At 37.4% G+C, this 21916-nt stretch overlaps 1 protein-coding gene across 1 annotated transcript in view; it reads right to left on the reverse strand.

Moving 5' to 3' along the window:
• Positions 1-21916, reverse strand: part of LOC122725324 (prolyl endopeptidase) — a 140417-nt gene that overhangs the window by 91198 nt on the left and 27303 nt on the right. Inside the window, exons 5-7 of the mRNA XM_043962379.1 lie at positions 17740-17949; positions 16348-16469; positions 4506-4611 (exon numbers count right to left, since the gene is read on the reverse strand). Of these exons, the coding sequence (XP_043818314.1) occupies positions 4506-4611; positions 16348-16469; positions 17740-17949 (438 nt within the window). The remainder of the gene's footprint in view (positions 1-4505; positions 4612-16347; positions 16470-17739; positions 17950-21916) is intronic.

The raw sequence follows: 21916 nt of genomic DNA on the forward strand, positions 1-21916 counted from the left end.
TAGCTGTGTGACCCTGGGCAAGTCACTTACCCCTCATTGCCCCACAAAAAGAAACAAACAAAAAGATTCAACATAACCACTATCTTGTTCAATACACTGCTGTAGTTAGCTTTTGAACTTTGTAAAAGCTTTCACCAGCTGGTGCTCAATGGTTCAAAGTATTACTTTTGTAGTCAGATCATCCAAAGAACAAAGTTGTGATGCATACATAATAGTTCTGATGTGATCCCACAAGAAAATGTTTAATGGAAACAGGTATGGGACAGAGGCAGACAAGCAAGAAGACCTTCTCTACCAATCTGTTGGTACAAGAGTGTCTTCCAGAAAGAACCAGACACACAATGCATGACAGGGGGTGCCGCAGTTTTGTTAAAATTAATTTTTTTTTTAATTATTTATTCAAAATTCAGTGCCTGGAACATTGTAAGCTCTAGAAAAATGCTCATTCCCCGTCTTTCCTCTGTCCCTCTTTGCAACTTCCATCCACCGCTCCTAATACTTTAAGCTTATTATGTTTCTCCTAAGTGTTTGCTTCTCCAGACCAAACACCTCTAGTTCCTCCACCTGATCTTGAGCCTTTCACCATTCTGGTCACCCTCCTCTCCATTTTTTCCAGATTACCAACATCCTTCCTTAAGTGGGACACCCAAAATAGGATAGAATGCACCCATATCATCTCACTAAGGCAGAATGTAGCGGAACTGTTGCCTCCCTGGTCCTGTAAATTATACCTCTTTTAATGAAGCCTAAGAGTACATTCCCTTTTTGCAACCTGCAATACCATACTCTTGGCTCATACTGTGAATATTGTCAAGGATTCCAGCTCTGTTCAGATTTGAATCACCTGCAAATTTGACAAATGTGCCATTATACCCCCCATCCAAGAAACTGTAATAAAATGCTAACTAGTACAAAGCCAAGAACAGAGCTCTTGGAGCATTCTACTAGAGGAGCCTTTTGAATCTTGGGCCAAATCATTAATAATTTCATTTTGTCTTGCTAGGCAACCAGTTTGAATCTACATGAGTGTACAAATGTATAGGACAGGAGTTCTTTATCTGGGATCAATGAACATGATTTTTAAAAAATAATAACTATATCCTAGGTTTTATTTTTTACCAATATGAAACATAATTCTGAGGAAGGCGTCCAAAGGTTTCACCCAAAGAGGCCATGACAGAAAAAAAATTCCCTCGTCGACTAAGAAAACCCCGATTCCCATAACTTTCTCATCTACTTATCTAGTAACCCTAAATAAAAAGAAATAGGTTGATTTAAGCTATGAACTGCTTGTAAAAGCCATGCTAGTCCTTGATGAACATCTAGAAAAGCAAACAATCATATACAATCTCTTTCACAATCTGTTCTAGAATATTTCCAGGAAGTGATGTCGTATTCACTACTCTGTGATGGTTTGTAGACTCCACTCTTTTCTATTCTTTGAAAAATGGGACAATTTCCCTTCTCTAGTTTTGTTGCCTTCCTGTCCCCTTTGTTCAGCATCAAAAGTATTATCAGTAGATAAGTAATCATTTTTGCCAGTTCTTACAGGGATCTAGGATTTATTTCTCTTAGGCCAGTGACTTCAATTTATGTAGGTTAGTTAAATGTAATTTGACTTCCTATCATGTTGAGTTTCAACTCAGCTATTTTGGTTTTGTTCATTTTCAATGCAAAAATGATCTTCTTGCCAAGAAAGAGAGCAAAAGTAAGAGCTAAGAAGTTCTGCATTCTCTTTGCTGCCCATCATCACGGCCCATTTACTCTACCAAAAGTTGGATCCCTTCTTCCTTCCCTTTTCCCCAATATAACTAACAAAACACCTTACTACTGCCATGAGTATTCATTAACAATCTCAGCTCATTCTGAATGTTAGTATTTTTGATACTCTTCTTATAGGAGTATGCCATGTTTCTATATTCATCCTTCATTACATGCTCTTCTCTCTTTTTATAAGTCTTAAAATACACACACACACACACACACACACACACACACACACAGAGATTGGTAAATTCCCTATGTATCTATACTAATTTCCTTCAATAGCTCTCACTTTTTCACATCAGAATTTTTTTTCTCTCCTTTTTTATATCTTGAGGTTTCCTTCCTGTTCCTTCTAGGCTGATGTTCTCCACAGAAATTAGTCTATGGAACTCTATTCTTTCTCTGAACTCTGAAACCTGCTCTCCTAAAATCCAGGGTAGATGTCCAGTCAACTATGCCTGGCTTTTGTATCCTTTTAAATTCTAAGGAGGAGTCATTACATTCCCAAGGTTCTCGTCATTTCTACTTCAGCAAACAATTCTTCTTGGTTGTCTAGGATCAGTTCCAAAAGCAGTTCCTTTTGTTGTTTACTCCCCCTTCTATAGGATAAAATTATCATTAGGACAAATTAAGTATTAGCTGCTCTGCTTTTGTCAGGAGCAGATGTCTAGATGATGGAATCCAGGCTAGTGATCTGTTTCCCAAACTCATCTACTTGCTCTTTCTGTCCCAGGTGGTCTAAGGAATATTATTGACAATACAATTTGTGTTTTCACTTGAGTATAACTTCTTAATATACAGTGCTAATCTCTTTCTTTCAACCCATTCCTCCCTCTACCTCTTTAGCCTGTAATTCTCTTTTAGGATAAGGTCTATCCTTTGAGAGACATATTTTAGGTCACTGGTCCCATCTCCGTAAGTCTAGTGAATCTCACTGAATCAAATTAACTTCCTTGCCTTGAGATCTCTAGTTTACCTTCCTTGCTACCCTTATGTTATGCATTTCTGCATTAATAATCTGAACTCACATATTTTACTGCTAGTTGCTTTTTTGAATTTTATCATTTGTGAATTTATGGATTTTCACATTGATATTTTTGCTCCTATACTATAATTATGGTATCTAACTTGATATAGAAAGTTTCCCCTGTTCTTTTATCTTTTCTTTACATTTAAAGCACCTTTAATTAGACGTGTAAAAGTCCAGACAAATAAATACTTATCAGTCTTTGTTAAGACTCCATCTCTGGCCATGAACTCATTTTCTATGTGGGTTCTATATGGACTTCCAGAAATCCAAGACCATTCTCAGAAACAGTTTTCTTGACTATATGTTCAGTTCCTAAATCTGCTTGTCTCTTCTGAAACTTTTTTCTTCAATTGGCCTATTCACCTAAAATCTCTAACTTCTTACCCAATACATAACTCTTAGCAATACTTTTTAGATGCTTTCTGGCAGTATCATCTGTGTTCATATGAATCACCAGAAGAGAAAATTAGTCATCAGAATCCAGGTAGTCCAAACTCTTCATACTTTACAGAGGATGAAAGAAAAGCTCAGGGAAATTAAGCAATTTGCCCAAAGTTATACAGGTATTAAAAGCTTAAGAGACAGGATTTGAATCCAGGTCTCACATTCCAGAGTGAATGTTCTTTCCACTGTACTATACTACCTCTCTAGCAGAACCATGAAAAGAAAGAGGAATGGCTTTATATTGAAAAGTTTCTGCTAAAATGAAATTAGAAAATCCATTTGTGTCTTTTGTTTTTGTACTCCATATGGTGACTACACAGAATGAAACATGAATTTTTGAAAAGTTATATTCATTGACTATTATGAACTATTTGGTATATCATTAATCTTTCAATAAAAAATTATTTTTTAAAAAGTTCAACTAATTTTCTAGGTACTTTCATCAAATTAACTGAATAATTACTACCAAACTGTTACTTATAATATTCTCTCTCTCTCTCTCTATCTCTCTCTCTCATCCCCAGGACATACACAGGAATTTTTCTATAACAATGAAGCATATTTAATCACACTGCTCTCAGCAAATGCATTATTTTTAATAACAAATATTTTAATTCTATCAAAATGTTTACATTTTGTGAGTAAAAGAAATTTGTATAAATAAGTAAAATTATTCCTTGTCTTGTTAATACATTATTTTTATATAATTTATAAATAATATAATATAGTAAGACAGTAGCACATTTAATTTATAAATTAGTACTTGCAGAAATATTGGAGGCACATACTCTTGTATTTTTTGGCTGTTAACAGTACATGATCAAAAGTATTTGGAGACTGTTGATCCAAAGGAAGCCCACCATCAGCACACTGAGAATATTGCTATGAAGGATTTAGGGGATTTTACAGATAAAAGTCACTTAGCATGGACAAGCAGTGATAAGCCACTTCTGCATGACTGGATCATCCATACTGATAAAGTCAGTAGTCTACTAAACTAGTGACATGTGATAAAAATACAATGTACTTAACATTAGTCTAGAACTTCTTTGTAAAACAAAACACTAATATTTAGCTGACCCATTATTCACTTTAATTTTTAGGATGGGAGGGGGAGGGGAGAGGGAGAAAGAGAGAAGAAAGCTTCTGCAGAAATCAATTTCAAAGTCAAAATTACAGCTTTTTGTAAAAACAGAAATTTTGTAAATTTCATAAAAATGGAGCTTCTGGGAATTTACTTTCCTTACTTTTAAACAGAACTTGCCTGTTATGCCATTGGATTCCTGTTGTAGATCACAATACCAGAGTCTGTTAACTGGATCACATCCTTGTCTTATTGATAATAGGACATAGCGACCGTCATCAGATAACTACAAGAAATGAGAAAGAATCAGAATGTAGTCTTTGATAACTTATTTGCTATTATAAAATTCAAAAGTAAGTAAAGCCTGATGTCAAATACAATAAGCTTCTATGATACATATAAAACAGAACCCGGATCTCAATTATATTTCAGTATTGTCTTAAAACTAAACGTACAGGGGCAGCTAGGTGGTGCAGTAGATAGAGCACCAGCCCAGGAGTCAGGAGAACCTGAGTTCAAATCCGGCCTCACGACACTTGACACTACCTAGCCTTTGTGACCCTGTCCTCAAGCTCACTAATCCCCAATTGCCTCACCCTCCCCAACCCCACCCCACCCCCGCCCAAAAACACCTAAATGTACCGCAATTTTAAATCTCATGCTACTTTAAAACAATAAACCCTCTGAATCAACCAGATTTTTATTTGCTTCTATCTCACAATAATGAAAGGCTTCTCAGCATAATGGATTAGAGGATTAGCCTCTGTAGCTTGGAAAAGCTGGGTTCAAATTCTCCTCTGACACATATTAACTCTTTAATTTGGGGAGAAACAACTTAACCTTGTAATATCCCAGGACACCTTAAAACTAGAAATTGCTATCCATATCCATAGATGGCAGTTTTCTATACTAAGTTCCCTACACTGATAAAATCACAAATCCAAATACTCCTATCCTATAAAATCCCCCCACAACCCCATAACTATGAAAAAGCAAGGAGTGTCATTTTTAAAACAATGTTAGACAAAACAGATTACTATGCTAAAACATCAGTGAATGCTGAACATAAGACTAATTTTATACGCTGAATCTGTGTGACATTTATCATTAAAAATTTCAACTACTGACAACACATAATAATCCCCTTCTGACCCAAATACATGCTTAATTAAATAAAATGTCTGGGAGGGAAATGAATTTTTCATTCATTCTTCTCTTTCTTTTTTTTTTTTTGCAGCACGTGGGGGTTAAGTGACTTGCCAGGGTTCACACAGCTAGTAAGTGTCAAGTGTCTGAGGCCGGATTTGAACTCAGGTACTCCTGAATCAGGGCCAGTGCTATAACCACTGCGCCATCTAGCTGCCCCCCAATGTCACACATTATGAGAACCCTCTTCTTTCCTAATTCCACACCTCGAAACCCTCCTTTTCATTCAATGCCGTCTTGGCTGCAGTCTCTGAGAAAGACAGTAACTCCCTTACCAAGGAATAAACAGAGTTTAGATTTTCAAGTCAGACAGATAGGGTCAGATCCTACCTATGACACTGTGTGAAAAATGGGTAAGACTATGATTTCGAGCTTGTTTCCTCTTTAGCTTAAAAAAAAAAGGGTGGGGTGGGGTGGGGAATGTGTGTACATATCAAACCTGTATTGTATTCCCTACCACAGAGTTGTCGTGAGGCTCAAATGAGAAAAGAGATATAAAAAGCTTTATAAACCTTAATGTCTATAAAATGTCCTTAGCCCATATCCTCAAAGAGCTTTGTCTATTTGATCCTTCTTAACGTCCCTGTTTCCATCTTCAATTAAGAAGGTTCGATGACTGAATGATCCCATCAGATGCAATATGAAAATTCTATCAAGAAAGGCACCAAGTACTCATAGTTCAGAGCGAAAGGGAATCACTACACCACTAGGCCAGCCAAAGATGCCAAGCCTGAGTAAGTGAGTGGTTCAACCCGCATATCCTCCTTGCAACAAGAATGACCCAGGTAGCCAGAAGCAAAAGGTATAATGAGTACTGTCTTTTTTTGATCTTCTCTAGTGTGGTAACAAAACGGAAGTTTTAACTGAAATTTAAGAGCTGAATGCATACTACTGAAACAGTTTTTGAAAGGACCGCCCTTTTGGGAGGAGACCGTGACAAAACAGCCTTGCACCTGCTGCTGCCCAGGAGAGCGTGGCCAAGCATGCCATACTTCTAGGATGCCAGCTTAAAACTGAGTAGTAGAACAGAAGTTCTGGCTCGGCTCACACACTCTGGCTTGAGTTTAGCGGTGATGGTGCGTTCTGGTGATCAGCTCTGGTTCTCGGTGGCAGCAAGCGTTTCACTCCGGTTCTCAGCCTGAGAGGCAGTTTTGGGATTCGGTAAGTTTTATAAAAGAATATAGACTAAGCTTAGATCTAAGGACTATTCATTTGTATTTCTACTTTCCTATTTCCCATAATCAGTATACCTGTTTGTTGCCCAAACAATAAAAGCTAATCCCTCTCTGATTAAAGCTCAGAGGCTTCTTTTCTTACTGGTCTGGGAGATATATAAAGGAAAAAGTTAAAGGGGAAGTTTAATGCTCTTATAGTCAATTTTAAATCTCACACTACTAAGAGACAGAAAGAAAACTAAAGTTCAGTGCTTCACTGTTCTCCAGTCTCTGCTGGAAATATGTTAGGCCCTGGGACCCTGATACATTCTAAAGTCAAACTGTGGTTTAAATTAAATATTCCAACTTTTCAAGCTCTTGTGTCTTACGAATAAATTCAATTTAAAGGCATGACGTAGCCACAAAGTTAACTCAAAGAGTAGAATTTTGAGTTTCATCATTGTAAGCTCATTGAGAACAAGAGAAGATATCACTTGACTGTGTCTTTCCCTAGCACAGTGCTTTGAAAAAGTATAACATAAATATTTACTGAATTACTGTATTGTTATTTTGTAATGTCTTTTGATCAATGTATCTTCCATGGGGCTATAGAAAATTTCTTTTAACATTTTGAAAATTCATTTTGTAGTAAACTGTAAAGGGATCCCAACCTTCTACAACATGTGAATGCCTGTACCTCCCTAAGTAAACTCAAAATAAGTAAATCTGTCAGTTATTTTCATCCTGAAAAAAAAAATCAAACCAAATATGACCAATTCTGAGTTTAGGACACTTCTCAGAGAAGCTATGGGATAGAGGTATGGAAAGAGGCAAAAATCTTTAGTCTTGGCCACTGTTAAACTGTGTCTTGTTTAACTATACTTATTATGAAGAGCTCTAGTCATGGGAGAGAGAACAGTGGGGGTTGGAGGCAGGAAGAGATGGACAAGGAGGATCAGTCAGCCAGTCAGTCAGTCAGTCAGTCAGTCAGTCAGTCAGTCAGTCAGTCAGTTAATAAACATTTATTGAGCCCCTATTATGCATTGGGTTTTAAGAGCTGGAAACAAAAATTGGCCAAAAATAGTGTCCCTGCACTCAAGGAACTCACAATCTAATGGGGGAGAAAACAAAGAAATAAAAACATACAAACAAAGCTCAGACAGGATACACAGGAAATAATTAAAACAGAGAAGGAACTAGAAGTAAGATCAGTAGAAGTCACAGGGTCATTTGTAAAAGAGTATCAATGAACATTTACATAATAAAGAGAAAGCTGTGTGATGATGCATGCCTGGAACCTCTGCTACTGAAGAAGGTTAAAGCTGGTAGTAGACTCCTTGATGTCAGTGTTCTGATCTGCAACAGGACTAAAGCTGATCATCTGTACTAACACCAATATGATGAACCTGTGGGACTGAAGGGTCACCTGGTTGCCTAAGGAAGAATGAACCAGTCTGTATCAGAAGAACAGAGCAATGAACCAGTCTAAGTCAAAAGAACAGAGCAATTTAGAGTCCTTGTACGAATCAGCAGTGGCATCAGGCCCTTGAATAGCTCATGCACTTCCAGCCAGAGCACAAGGAGAGTCAGTCTCAAAAACAACAAAAAGCAACTTTCTTTTGACGATATAACTGCTAATCACATAAGGTTATTTTCCAAGCTGTATCTGATATTTGACATTTGAAAAATATTCATAAAAGTATTAAGAGCCTTTTTCCTTTCATCAAGCATACATACCATTTACAAAAAAGCAATATAAAATTGCATTCAAGAGCAACTAAACTCCAAATGCCACAGTTTTCCCATTTTATCCAATCTCCACACACATGCCATTTCTTGAATATGGGTATTTTGTTCATTTGTAAATGAACTAGTAGAGGGTGAAAAGAGTTTTCATAATTGAATAACATATGCCTACTTTAGAATGAAGAAAGGATTTTCTTTTGTGTGCTTTGCTAGAAGAATTAAGTAAGCCTATGGAAATAGCCTAAAAAGCAGTTAACACTTGAAACTGTCTTGTGTGATACTGGAAGATGACTAACAAAGAGTAAAAACTATTCTTTGATAGCTTTGAGAAATGTAATAATAATTATGTGCAGAAAAAAGGACTTCAGTTTATTTTCACAACAGTTCTAAACTAAAAAATTCCATTTTATTTTAAGTACTTGCCCCAAAGTTAATTTAGGGTTCAAACTGCTGCCTCGGTGCTAATATATCTCAAAAAGGCTTTGAAATGTCATTTCAATATACTAAACAGATTCCTTCAAACCCGTAGAACCCATTTCCAAACCCTCTAACACAAGGCCTTAGGATAAAACTATGGAGATAATTTTAGTAAAATGAACCTAAGTGATGATGTAATCATACAGCAATGCATTGACATGCACATTTCTAATAGCTTGTCATCAACTTCTATAGAGACTAAACTAAATCATCTGGTCTCCCTGGTAGAACCACACTGAAAAAAAATAATCCAAGCACTATTTGATATGAGAGCAGGTTGTGCTAAGAAAAAAAAATTATGCAACTTTCATGAAGGGAAAAACCCATCCAACATAAAGAAAAATAACCTATTTGAAATCCCTTGTGTTTCCTCGCAAAACTTCTGCACTCTGTGGTCAGTGAGCTCAACTGCAAAAAGGGCCAAGCTTGCAGGTGCAATCTCTATATGGGTCAGTTACTTTCAATCTGTTCCTTGGTCCCCAAGTACACCCCCTAATTTCTCATAAGCTGCTTGAAAATGCATGCTATTAATCACAAGGAGGCACCAAGGGACAACAAGATGGATCAGCACAAATTCATCCCAAGTACTGGAAAAAAATCCCTCTTGGAACCATACCAACTTTCTAGTCCCTAGGTCAAAGGTTGTTCACCTGGTGATTGTGAACTTGCTCTCACTCAAAAAAAAATTTAACAACTGTAATTTCAATACCAATGATTTGCTTTGTAATCCTCAAATATTTTATGTATTTGAAAACATTGGCTCTTCACCAGACTGCAAAGATGATCATGACACAACTGTTAAGAACCCCCTGCAATAAACTCAGCTATTATAGAATATCCAAAAAAGTAGAATTTCCTGTATACTAAATAGAGTGAAGTGATGGAATCTCATGACCACTAGAGTGTTAATCGAGAAATGGGCATTAAGCTTCACACAAAGTCAAACAGTCACATTAGGAAAGAAGATTCAGCATCATGACAAAGCAAACGGAAACACCAACTGTGAAGAACTGAGCACATTCTAAGAGATGGAAGGGAAACTCCAGACTTTCTGTGACAGAACAAGAAACTGAAGGTGGTAACCAACTGGACAAAAGCTTAATCTATTCCCCAATGCAAACTATTAGAGAAGGGAAAGAGAGAAAACAGAAACAGAGGTGGACAGATGGAAGACAATACAATACTTTGAAAAGACAGGAAGGGTGAATGACAAATCTCTAAGGGAGAACAATCCTTGATAGGGCCTGAAAAACCTCTGTTATTTAAGAACTATACACACATCTACTAGTTCCACAATGGCTACTGATAACAATGCATGCCAGAGAGAGGAATGCCAGACGCTCTGAAGACTTTAAACGATATTAGTATACAAGAAAAAATGAACCATCTGATTGTTCACAAAAACTAGAATAATGCAAAAACACATGGATGTGATCAAGAAATATTTGATACCACAATCTGAAATTCTGTGGGTATATATAAATACACATCAAGTTTAACATAAAAATATATGAATAAATGAATTCTGTCAGTTGGATGAAGGGTAGGTTGTGCATAAAAATATTTGGTAAATTTTAAAATTTGCAAAAATAAATCTGCAATATTTAGTTGGATAATTATGAAACCAAAAGCAGTGAGACGTTTTCTCCTTAATCCTTCAGTAAGGAACTTGACATATTTTAGGTATTTTCATTGCAGAGCACCCTCTGCTGGGAAAGGGACTAAAAACACTTGATTTCTTTATTTCTGGCTCCTTAAACAAAATACAACTGACTTTAAAATAAGATACTCGATCATGCATAGATTCAGAAAGACAAGTATTGCCCTCCCCCACAATACTTTTGATATTCTATATTAAAACATTCTTAGCAAGAAAGTTTTCCAAGACACCCAGGAACCACCATCTTGGCTCCAACCTCCTCAACAAACAAAGGCATCTTTTTAGGAAGGTTGGACTGGCAGCTAGATAGCATAATGGAGAGAGTACTGGTTTTAGAGTCAGGAAGACTTGAGTTTAGATCCTGACTAAGATTAGTTATGTGACCTTGGGAAAATCTCTTAACCTCTTGGTCTGTTTCTATATGTGTAAAATGATGGGGGCTGGACTTGATAGCTTCTAAGGTGGCTTCCAGCTCTAAATCTATGAACCTATCACAGTAGCACACAGATTGGATTGTAGGAAGAAAAGACAGGAAGCAGGGTGGGCCTAGAGATGTTAGCCTGGCAAAGAAAACTCAGGGGGGATGTGATAATTGTCTTCAATTATCTGTAGGGTTGTCATGTGGAAACAGGATTCAACTGATTCTTCTTAGCCCCAGAAGGCAGGCAAAATGAAAAATAATGAAAAAGTACAAGTGGAGAGATACAGTTTGAGACTGATGTAGGGGCAGCTAGATGGTGCAGTGGATAGAGCACCAGCCCTGTATTCAGGAGGACCTGAGTTCAAATCCGACCTCAGACATTTAACACTTGCTAGCTGGTGTGACCCCTGGGCAAGTCACTTAACCCCAATTGCCTCACCAAAAAAAAAAAAGACTGATGTAAGGAAAAACTTGTTAATAATAATCATAGCTATTCAAAAGTAGAAAGGGCTAGCTCTAGAGGCAGAGTAATTGTCCTCACTAGGTCATCAAGCGCTCTGGACAACAACATGTTGGATGTCGTAAAGAGGATTCTTGTTCAGGTATGAAGTCTGTGTGTGACTTTGTATGAATGAAAGATTGCTCCTAGGTTTTGAGTGTGGTTGACTGGGGAAAATATGGTGGTATCAATTAAAGAAGTGGAAATGAAGGTCAGCATAGGAGAAAAGGTGAAGAATTTATCCTTGGTTTGAGAGGCAACAGGGCACCATTGTAGTTCCTTGAAGCCCAGGGACTTTCCCGCCCCCCCCCCCCCCCCGGTAGGAAAATCATTACCAGGGTAAACTTCCCTTCCCTTTGCCTCTCCCTTTTCCCATCTCTGGATTCTCTGGCCACCTGCTAGATGACCCAGAAATTATCTATTCCCAGTGTGCTATAAGACCACCAGGCCTTACATTCACATCCCAGTACATCACTTAGCTTTATTATTTGTCCTGCCCTCTATATCTTCCAGACTATCAGGTTACTGTCATCTGACCTGCTAATACAACCTAAGAATGCTTGGGTCTTGCCATTCACTTAGCACCTGAACATTTTGTCTTTCTTAGTTAAGAGTGACAGCTTCCTTGAGAACACAGACAATCTCACTTTTTTATAGTATCCCAGAGTTTGGCACATAGTAAGTGCTTAATAACTGTTTTTCATTCATTCACCCACAGTGCTGGCCCACAGTAGGAATTTAATAAAACATGTTGATCGATGGTTGCAATTGATTGTTCTATCACATTTCTATCACCATCTAACATCCAAACATTTTGAATATGTGGAGTTTGACATGAAGATAGTACACATGTTCTGAAGACAAAAAGGGATTCTGAGGTTGAGTAAGGGGGCGTCTTTTTGTTTTGTTTTTTTTGCAGGGCAATAAGGGTTAAGTGATTTGCCCAGAGTCACACAGCTAATAAGTGTCAAGTGTCTAAGGTCACATTTGAACTCACATTCTCCTGAATCCTGGGCCAGTGCTTTATCCACTGAGCCACCTAGCTGCCCCTCCACCAAGGGGCCAAGTCTAATGAGACTTGCAACTCATCAGCATAGAAGCTAATGCCTAGGCTACATGGTAAATTTCAATGAGGTAAACTGTAAAGGGAGAATAAAGAATTTGGGGACTAAGCTTTGGGAAAGGTAGCATAATACAATGAAATATTAAGAGGGAAGGACAATGATAAGAAGACCTGGATACCAGTCCAAGCTGTAAGACTTTGGGCACTGTGGGAACTAAAGAAAAAGAGGATGGACAAGAGTACTGAATGCTTCATGCTTCTTTGTGAAACTGTTATTTTGTGATCTATTTGTATCTATAACTTAAGGGATTGGATCTGTGATTTCATTGGAATAAAATGAGATTGTGAGCTTCTTAAAGACAAGGACTATCTTTTGCCTCTTTTTGTATCCTCAGTGCTTAGCACAATGCCTGGTATACAGGAAGTGCTTAATAAATGTTTAATGACTGCTGACTGAATACAGCACTTTTAGATAAAGAAACTCCACTGTAGATAGGTACTTTCTTTGCAACTTATTATCTTAGAAAGTCATTTAGAATACTGGGGTTAAGTGACCTGTTCTAGGATACACAAGGCCCTCTGCTTCAAAAGCAGAACTTGAACCCAAGTGTTTCTTGCCAAGTCATTTCAAAACTATCTACACTCTGGTCCTGCTCAGACTCTGCCCCTGGACTCTGATGGGTAAGCTCTCACCTTATCTTTCCACTGGAATGAGGATACAACTCCACTTCTGGCCATTTCCAACTCTGGCTCTCCTTTATATGCTGTCTTACTCTTTTAGAATGTAAGCTCCTTGAAGGCAAAGACCATCCTTTTTAAATTTATATCCCCAGCACTTTTCACAGTGCCTCATACATAGAAAACACTTAAATGCTTTTCTATTCATTCATTCATTATAAAGCAAGCTCTCTATCAAATATGCCACATTGTCCTTCATCTCTAAGTTACTGCTATAAAAAAGAACCTGTATTTTTGAAGTTTCATAAAACAGTAAAGCCTATAGCTATAATTTGCAACTGAATTTATTTTGCCAATGATTTGGGTTTTTGTTTTTTTTGTTTTGATCAATCAATATGAAACACTCACTATATACAACATAAAAATATCTGGTCAAGCTGGTGCTTTCTGTTTGTTTTGCTATTCCCTGCTCCTTACACCCTGGACCCTCTTGGAACTCTTGCCTTCACTTTGCACTGGTAGCTCTTCCCTGATGTCACAGCTTCCCTCTCTTCTTCCCCACCCCTTAGAAAAAGGAACCATCATGAGGGTTTTGGAAATGAAAACAACTGTAACCATTTGATTTCTTTGTGAGGATGACAATTCAGCACTGTTTAGAACAGGCAAAAAGCCCACTGTTTTTCCCTAAGGTGTAGATCACCCCAAAAATACATGATGATGACGCTTACATGCCGGCAATGGATGCTTCTGTCCTGCCTTCAGGTCTTCTTCCTCAGCTTCTGGGGATGCCATACTTTGGTAAACATGAAAGGCCTCCCAGTTTAAGGTGTGGTTTGTCATACCCTGCTGTAAGTGTTCTGTGGTAAATAGGTCTGTAACAACTACTTCACCCATTTATTTGGAAATGCAGGGCAGCAATAGGCCACACCCAACATGAGCCCACCTGACCCTGATGTAAATCTACTGCATCATTTAGGGCACTGATCCTATAGGCATCTTTTAATGAGACTCACTTTACAAGTCTTATAAACTATGTACTTCAGTCAATGTGTCCCTGCCACCACTTCATTTATGGCAGTGTGTGTGGTCCAATAATACGCCCTTTGGTTTCTTCATGTACTGATGCATTCTGAATCACTGTCGGTCTATAATTGTGTGTTCCTCCTCTTCCCTCTTGCCCAGATCAAAAGTTTCTAACATCGAAAAGCCAGTAGTTTCTTCAAAGTGATTACAGAGGATCTGAATGACCAAACAGCTCCACGTCATACCCCTAGCAAAGTCATTAGGGATTGGACTAGGAAAGGTAACTTTTCAATGCCGTTTCTGTTTTGTTTCAGGTCAACTGACAGGGTCTTCCCTTACGGCTAGGGGTTCTTTACCTGGGGTCCATGAAGTGGTTTGTAAAATATTTTGATAGCTATATTTCAATATAATCGATTTCCTTTGTAATCCTATATATTTTATGTTTTAAAAACATTAGTCTGAGAAAGGGTCTACTGGCTCAGGGGGTCCATGACACAGAAAAAAGATTAAGAACCCTTCCTTCAGATCTTTATAATTTGTACTAATAATTTGTCACTTTAAAAAATATTACTATAGTGCCACCATACTGCTATCAGAGCTTAAAACTGACATCTTATGAAACAGATAAATTGGCATCATGGAAAGAGAGCTGACCAGTCAGGAAGACTTGAATTCTAGTCCTGCCTTGGAAACACACTGCCTGCCAGTGTGACCCTGGCCAATCTCTTTACTTCTCAGTGCTTTAGGAATAAAAATTGCAGAAAAGGTGATGAGCTTTACTAATAAAGTTTTCTCTATCAGTGAAATCACTGGTTCAGTCCCTATCCCTATAGTATCAATATATTTTCCCTTCAACAGGTGATTATTAAGAATATGCTACATTTGATTTTTGTCACCTTTTAAGGTATTAAAAAATTCTCCATAGAAATAATATAAACTGGATCTTCAAAGACATGAGGACGTGGGAAGTAGAATTGACTGCAAAAGTTTGATTTGTAGGTATTTTTCCAGAATCATTCACAGAAAAAGGTCCATGTGCATCTGATTTTGGAATGCTTCCTGAAATCTCCTCCATCACTTTTGTCTTTGCTTTTAGCAGCAGCAGATTTGCCTTTCCAGCTGAAAACATTCCTCTTCTATTATGCTAGCAAATATCTCTGGTTATAAACAAGTAAGAAGGAAGCAGAGCTCAGTACAGTTTGAGGTACTACAGCACTCTTGATAGAAAATAAAAGATTTCAAATGTTTCCTTTACTTTTGGGGGACAAAGTGTGGTTTAACTGAATAGCACCCTACTTAGCTTTCAGGGGACCTGTGTTTAAATGAAAGTTCTGTCACTACCTATGTTCCCTCTCTAGGATTCAGTGTCCCTCACCTATAAAATGATTTAGATGATCTTAAGGGTCCCTTTGAATTCTCAGAACTTAGAAAAATCACTCTAAATTTATATTTTACAAAAATAAGACACTTGACACTTGCTGGCTGTGTGACCCTGGGCGGGTCGCTTGACCCCAGTTGCCTCACTAAGGAAAAAAATAAAATAAAAAATAAGATATATCATTTAACTTATTCACCAAGGAAAAACATACCAAAATCAATAACAACAAAATCTCTACTTATTACCCAGAACAAAAACTGAGATTCATGAGTATAATTTGTACTGTAAGCAGTTCCTTGGATTCTTTTCACAGACTGAATGAAATGCAAAAGTTAAGAAATGAGTTCAATATCAATGACATAGCCTGAGGAGTTGAATTCTGTCAGATGCCTATTGTTGCCAACAGGATCACTGAGGATACTTTGTAACTCTCATTGCAAAGTGACAGTAAACAAAGCCCACTTTGATCAGTGGTATTTCAAAATGAAAAATCCTATGAAAAGAAGATAGGGAGTGAGGAAGATACCCAGAAGTGGTGCAGAGGCCTAGTTCTAGGCAAGATGAGACTAAAGTTTACCTATTTGAGCTGGGTGACCCAGAAGCAGAGAGGATTAAAGCTAGCATGAAGCATCAGAAAAATGTTCATATAAACCACAAGATGTGTTCTGTAGTTGGAATCTCGGTTAAAAATGTATGCTCCAAAGGGTTAAATAATACCTCAGCTCCACCCATCCACTTTGGCTCATCAGGAAATTCGGCACACAAAATATCTTCTGCTTGATCAGTCCCCAAAACATGGTAGAATAGCTTCTGGTGAAGATTTGTGGATGTCTCAGTGCCTGAAAGAATTAAGCCAATTCAGTTTAAAGCCATCATCTATGATCTATTCTATTCATTCCAGATAATGGCCTACCTTTAGAAAGCTGAGTAATATGTCCACAACTATTTTCCACCCATCATGCAGATGGGAGTTAGCCCAGACATCATTTATACTTAATTGCTTAGTGTTATGAAGTAGCATTTAGCCTAATATTTTTTATTCTATAAAAATAGCAACCCTACCTGTTAAATGAAAATAAAATTGATATAATATCCTCACATAACCAACTTTAGGATACTTAGTGGTTTACGTGTTCCATTCCAGACATTTGTAATAAGACCACTTACAGCACTGCCTTTGGGATTTCAAAGGATCTAGCCATCAAACAGCATGAAAATGCATTTGAAGTACTTTTGATAAATAGTACAGCCTAATCAGGAGCAAAAGGACACTACCATTCACAAGCTCAATCATCACTAACCATCTTTATTACTGTAATGGAAGATTAAAAGTAAATAATAACAACTGCCATTCTTTTCACAATTACAAAATCACTCCGTACAACAGACCACATGCCAACTATACACATTCGATATAGCTAGTAATTTCTAAATTTCCAAACTTTCTTGAGCACTTTGCACCCATAACACAGGTAACTTGCATAGGATGAAGGTACTCTCTCTCTTAGAAACAACATTCTTATCCTGCTGCCCAGTGAGCCCTCTTCTACTTCAAAGGCAGTCTCCAGGGAAAGATGTTACAAGAATCCAACTCAGAGAGAACAAAAGCTGAAGGCTGGAAGCAAAGGAAAACTATTGTGACACTCATGGTCAACGTAGCTGGGAAAACCAGTGATTTCTGAAACATGACAAGGGTACAACTTGCACTGTGATGGTTCCTCTTATCAAGGGGTAATAAACAAGCTTTCCTCTCTGTAGAAAGAAGAAAAGGAAGCAGCAGGTAAATCTACCTAAGATGAGAACATTTCCTATTATCATCTTTCTAAAATATTAGAAGTATGCTAATGATCAAGAGCAGGTAAGGAAGTGCTGCAAGGAACCTCTAGAATAGCATCCTTGCCTCCAACAATGCCACTACCAAAGCCAACACTAAAGTGCAAAGTTTTCAAATAATCTTCTCAAAAGCCTCTTGGCCAGTATAACAGGTGCTCTGGGAAATGCTACCCTAGACTGAAGTAACCATGGAGGATGCTTAGTTTTTTTGTCATCAACTGCTCCGAAAAGCCCCCTTTTGTGATATGTAATGTATCATTTCCACCACAATCTTACCATCACTTTTTCCATCCTGTTTGGGGTAGCAGTTGTAGAACATCCCCTTTCCATCATGGGTCCAAGCCATGCAGCTGAACTTGACTCTTTCTAGGACATCTGGAAGATCCTTAGATCCATCAACTTTCATAAATTTGATAGTTACCCAGTCAGAACCACTGGAACTTAGGCCATAGGCAAAATATTCACCATCTTCACTGAATGCATAGCCTGTGGATTATGAAGTAAAAAGTTAACAGAAACACACAGTATTGTTAGCATTTTTCAACATATTCTTTGCCCTCTGACCCAACACATTTTCCTATTATAAGTATCTTTACACTGATCTCAGGTATGCATATTTAAAGTAAAGCATTTCTAAGATTTTTAAAGGATCTTTTATTTACACTATAAAGGGAATAAGGAAATAGCTTTGGAATAAATGAGTGAATTATGATGCATATCAAATAAAAGAAAATATTTGTAGCCATTGTGTAATTTGGAGAATGAATTCCAAACTGTCTGAGATGTCTCTTCATAACATCATTTCTCCAAACACTCAAACATTAAACATATGGCCCATTACCTTTGTTTTTGTTTTTGTTTTTCAGTGAGGCAATTGGGGTTAAGTGACTTGCCCAGGGTCACACAGCTAGTAAGTGTTAAGTGTCTGAGGCCGGATTTGAACTCAGGTACTCCTGACTCCAAGGCCGGTGCTCTATCCACTGCGCCACCTAGCTGCCCCTAAATGAACTATTGTGGGTTTTTTTTGAGGGGGGTAGGGGGAGCCAATGAGGATTAAGTGACTTGCCCAAGGTCACACAGCTAGTAAGTTACAAGTGTCTGAGGCCAGACTTGAACTCAGGTCCTCCTGAATCCAGGGTCAGTGCTTTATCCACTGTGCCACTTAGCTGCCCCTGGCCCATTACCTTTGACTACACATGTTCACGTTCAAAGCAAAAATAAGCATTTAAATAGTGTTCACCTTATATCCAAAGGGCTATGGGGCTGGGCATACCCTTTGACCCAGTAATACCACTACTAGGTCTGTATCCCAAAAAGTTCATAAAAAAGGGGAAAGGACCAACATGTACAAAGTTATTTATAGCAGCTCTTTTTGTGGTGACAAAGAATTGGAAATCAAGGGGATGCCCATCAATTGGGGAATGGCTGAACAAGTTGTGATATGTGAATGTAAAGGAAAACTATTGTGCTATAAGAATTGATGAGCAGGAGGATTTCAGAAAAACCTGGGAAGACCTAAGTGGGCTGATGCTGAGTGAAGTGAGCAGAACCAGGAGAACATTGTACACAGTAAAAGCAACACTGTGTGATGATCTGCTGTGTTAGACTAAGCTCTTCTCAACAATACAATGATTCTTATAAGACAATTCCAAAGGACTCATGATGGAAAATGCTCTCTACATCAAGAAAAGAACTGGGATCTGAATACAGACTGAACCATACTATTTTTACTTTTTGTGCTTGTTTTTTCTTCCTTTTTTGAGGTTTTCCCCTTTTTTTCTGATTCTTCTTTCACAATATGACTAATGTGGAAAGATGTTTAATGTGATTGTCCATATATAACCTATATCAGATTGCTGTCTTGGGGAGGAAAGGATGGGAGGGAGAAAAGTTTGGAACTCAAAATCTTATAAAAATAAAATGTTGAAGACATCTTTACATGTAACTGTAAAAAAAAATAATATTAAGATAAATAAATGAATGGATAGATTGATAGATGGATGAATAAATAGACAGACAGATTAATGAATGAATAAATGGTATTCACTCCAAATAGAAAAAATAAAGGAAAAACAGAATTATTTGTTGTGGTACTAGGGCTAGGTTTTTAGGATCATGAAAAGATAGAAAGAGCCAATCAAGGAACAAAGTTTCTTTTCAGGGTGTGTGTGTGTGTGTGTGTGTGTGTGTGTGTGTGTGTGTGTGTGTGTGTGTGTGTGTGTGTTCATTGAGGGCATTTTTAATTTTATTTTAGCATATAAGTGCCTTGCACATGTAGGCAGTTATGATTTGTTGAACTGAATTTTAATTCTTTCCTTAAGTTTCCATTTAATTTCAATGGTTAGTTACTTAAAATATTTTATATTTAATATATTTACTATTATTGTACAATTTACACATTAATTATATAATACTTATGTATTATAATATAATAAATATATAAGATTTTTATAGTATTTATAACTGTCTATATAACCCCCTAATACTATGTCACCCGCAGCTAGAATTCAATTAGGAGTAATGGAACCAGAGATTTCCCCTTTTGTCTAGGTTATCTAATAGGTGAAAACTACCATAAAAAATTTTATGATTTTAGACATTTTATATCTTTTCACACTCACTTTCTAGTCATGGGAAGCTGACTTGTTTGGAAAGGAAATTTTTACCTGGCAAATGATATCTGCCATAAATTGGTGGTAGGACCATGAGCAAATAAGTACAACTTTCTGAGCCCTAGTGTCTTCATCTGTAAAATGAGTGGGATGGACTAGATCAGCAAAGTCCAAGTTTCTCAGTAGTGATCAGAAATTAACATAAAGCTCAGAATTCTTATGTATGCAGGCCAAACAAATCTCCACTTTAGCTTTTTAATGAAAGAGAAAGTATTGTCTTAAAAAAAAAAGCAAAGTGGACCCAAACAATGTTCAGTTTGACCACACAGCAAGAAATTTCAAACTGTCAGACCCTACTAGTTTAATTCATTAAATGTTAGCTAAGTATTTTGGTTGTTTGTTTTTTTAAATCAATAATTATCTCAAGTAGGGCATGGCAAGCAGCAAGCAATAGGCAGTATGTTAGATACCTAGCAATCAGATGATTTCTAAGGTCCCTTAGAGCTCTAACATTCTATAATACTATCATCATTCAATAATTACAAAGATAAAAATGTTTTGATTGCAAACATAATATAAATAGCAACACATTATCTGCTGTGTCTTATTATTAAATGCAATGGAAATTCCTTGTTTTCCCTTTGAGATTCTCACCAATTCATCCAATATATTTTGTTTTCAGGTAGTTATCTGTTTGTTGTTTGCCCCATTAGACTGAGAAGTCCTTGAGGGTAAGGATTGTTTTTTGGCCTTTCATTATATCCTCAAATGCCAAATTAAATGAGATAATTGCATATTAAAACTCTAGATGCAAATTCAGGCTGAGATTTCACTTTCAACACTGATTAGTGATTATGATCTATGTATTGGCACATATTAAATGAACAGTGGTTCAGAAAAAGGTGTTATTGGAGAAAAATGCCTCACAGTAGTAATTCATTTGCAAGTCAAAAAAGAAAATCTCTGAAAAGATCTGATGAAATAAGGGTCTATGACTCCTACCTCATTTTTCAAGAATTCCTCTAATTCCTCTAGTGTGCCAAGTCTAGAATTCTGAAGGTTGAACCATGCCAACTGCTTTTCCAAAAACAAAAGAGGCTACAGGGAATATGCTGAATTAACTTTTTTCACTAAAAAGTAAGTATGCTAGGATTTTACCCCAAATTAAAATTTCCCACCATCCACTGGACAACCCTTAAGAGTATATTCGAGGGGGGCGGCTAGGTGGCGCAGTGGATAAAGCACCGGCCCTGGATTCAGGAGTACCTGAGTTCAAGTCCCGCCTCAGACACTTGACACTTACTAGGTGTGTGACCCTGGGCAAGTCACTTAACCCCCATTGCCCCACACAAAAAAAAAAAAAAGAAAAGAAAAAAAAGAGTATATATGACAGTAACCAGAAACACCTATTCTTTCACCCAGGATTGTCATTCTATCATGGGTCAAGTCTGGGGCAATATGTCCTCTGCACTGGCTGGTGAGAGGCCTCTTTATGAATAGTAACCAAGAGAGTTAGAATAGTACAGTGGATAGAGCTGCCTGAAAGTCAGGAAAACCTGGGTTCAAGTTCTGACTATGACACAAAAAAGACGTGATTCTGGGCAAGTCATCTAACTTCTCAATGCTTCAGGAAACACTAAGCCTATAATTTGCAGAAAAGCTGCTGATGTAACTCAACAAAGGGCATTTCCTCATAGGGAATTCTTTATACCAAAGAAATAACAAATATGCTAATTTTTCTTTAATAATCTGTACCCTCCAGGAGGACAGCAAGGTGTCCCACTGTCACAGGAATAGCCTTTTGTAATTTGAATTACATTAGCAAAACGCAAACCTGGTAA

Source organism: Dromiciops gliroides, chromosome 4 (assembly GCF_019393635.1).
Source record: "Dromiciops gliroides isolate mDroGli1 chromosome 4, mDroGli1.pri, whole genome shotgun sequence".
NCBI lineage: Eukaryota > Metazoa > Chordata > Mammalia > Microbiotheria > Microbiotheriidae > Dromiciops > Dromiciops gliroides.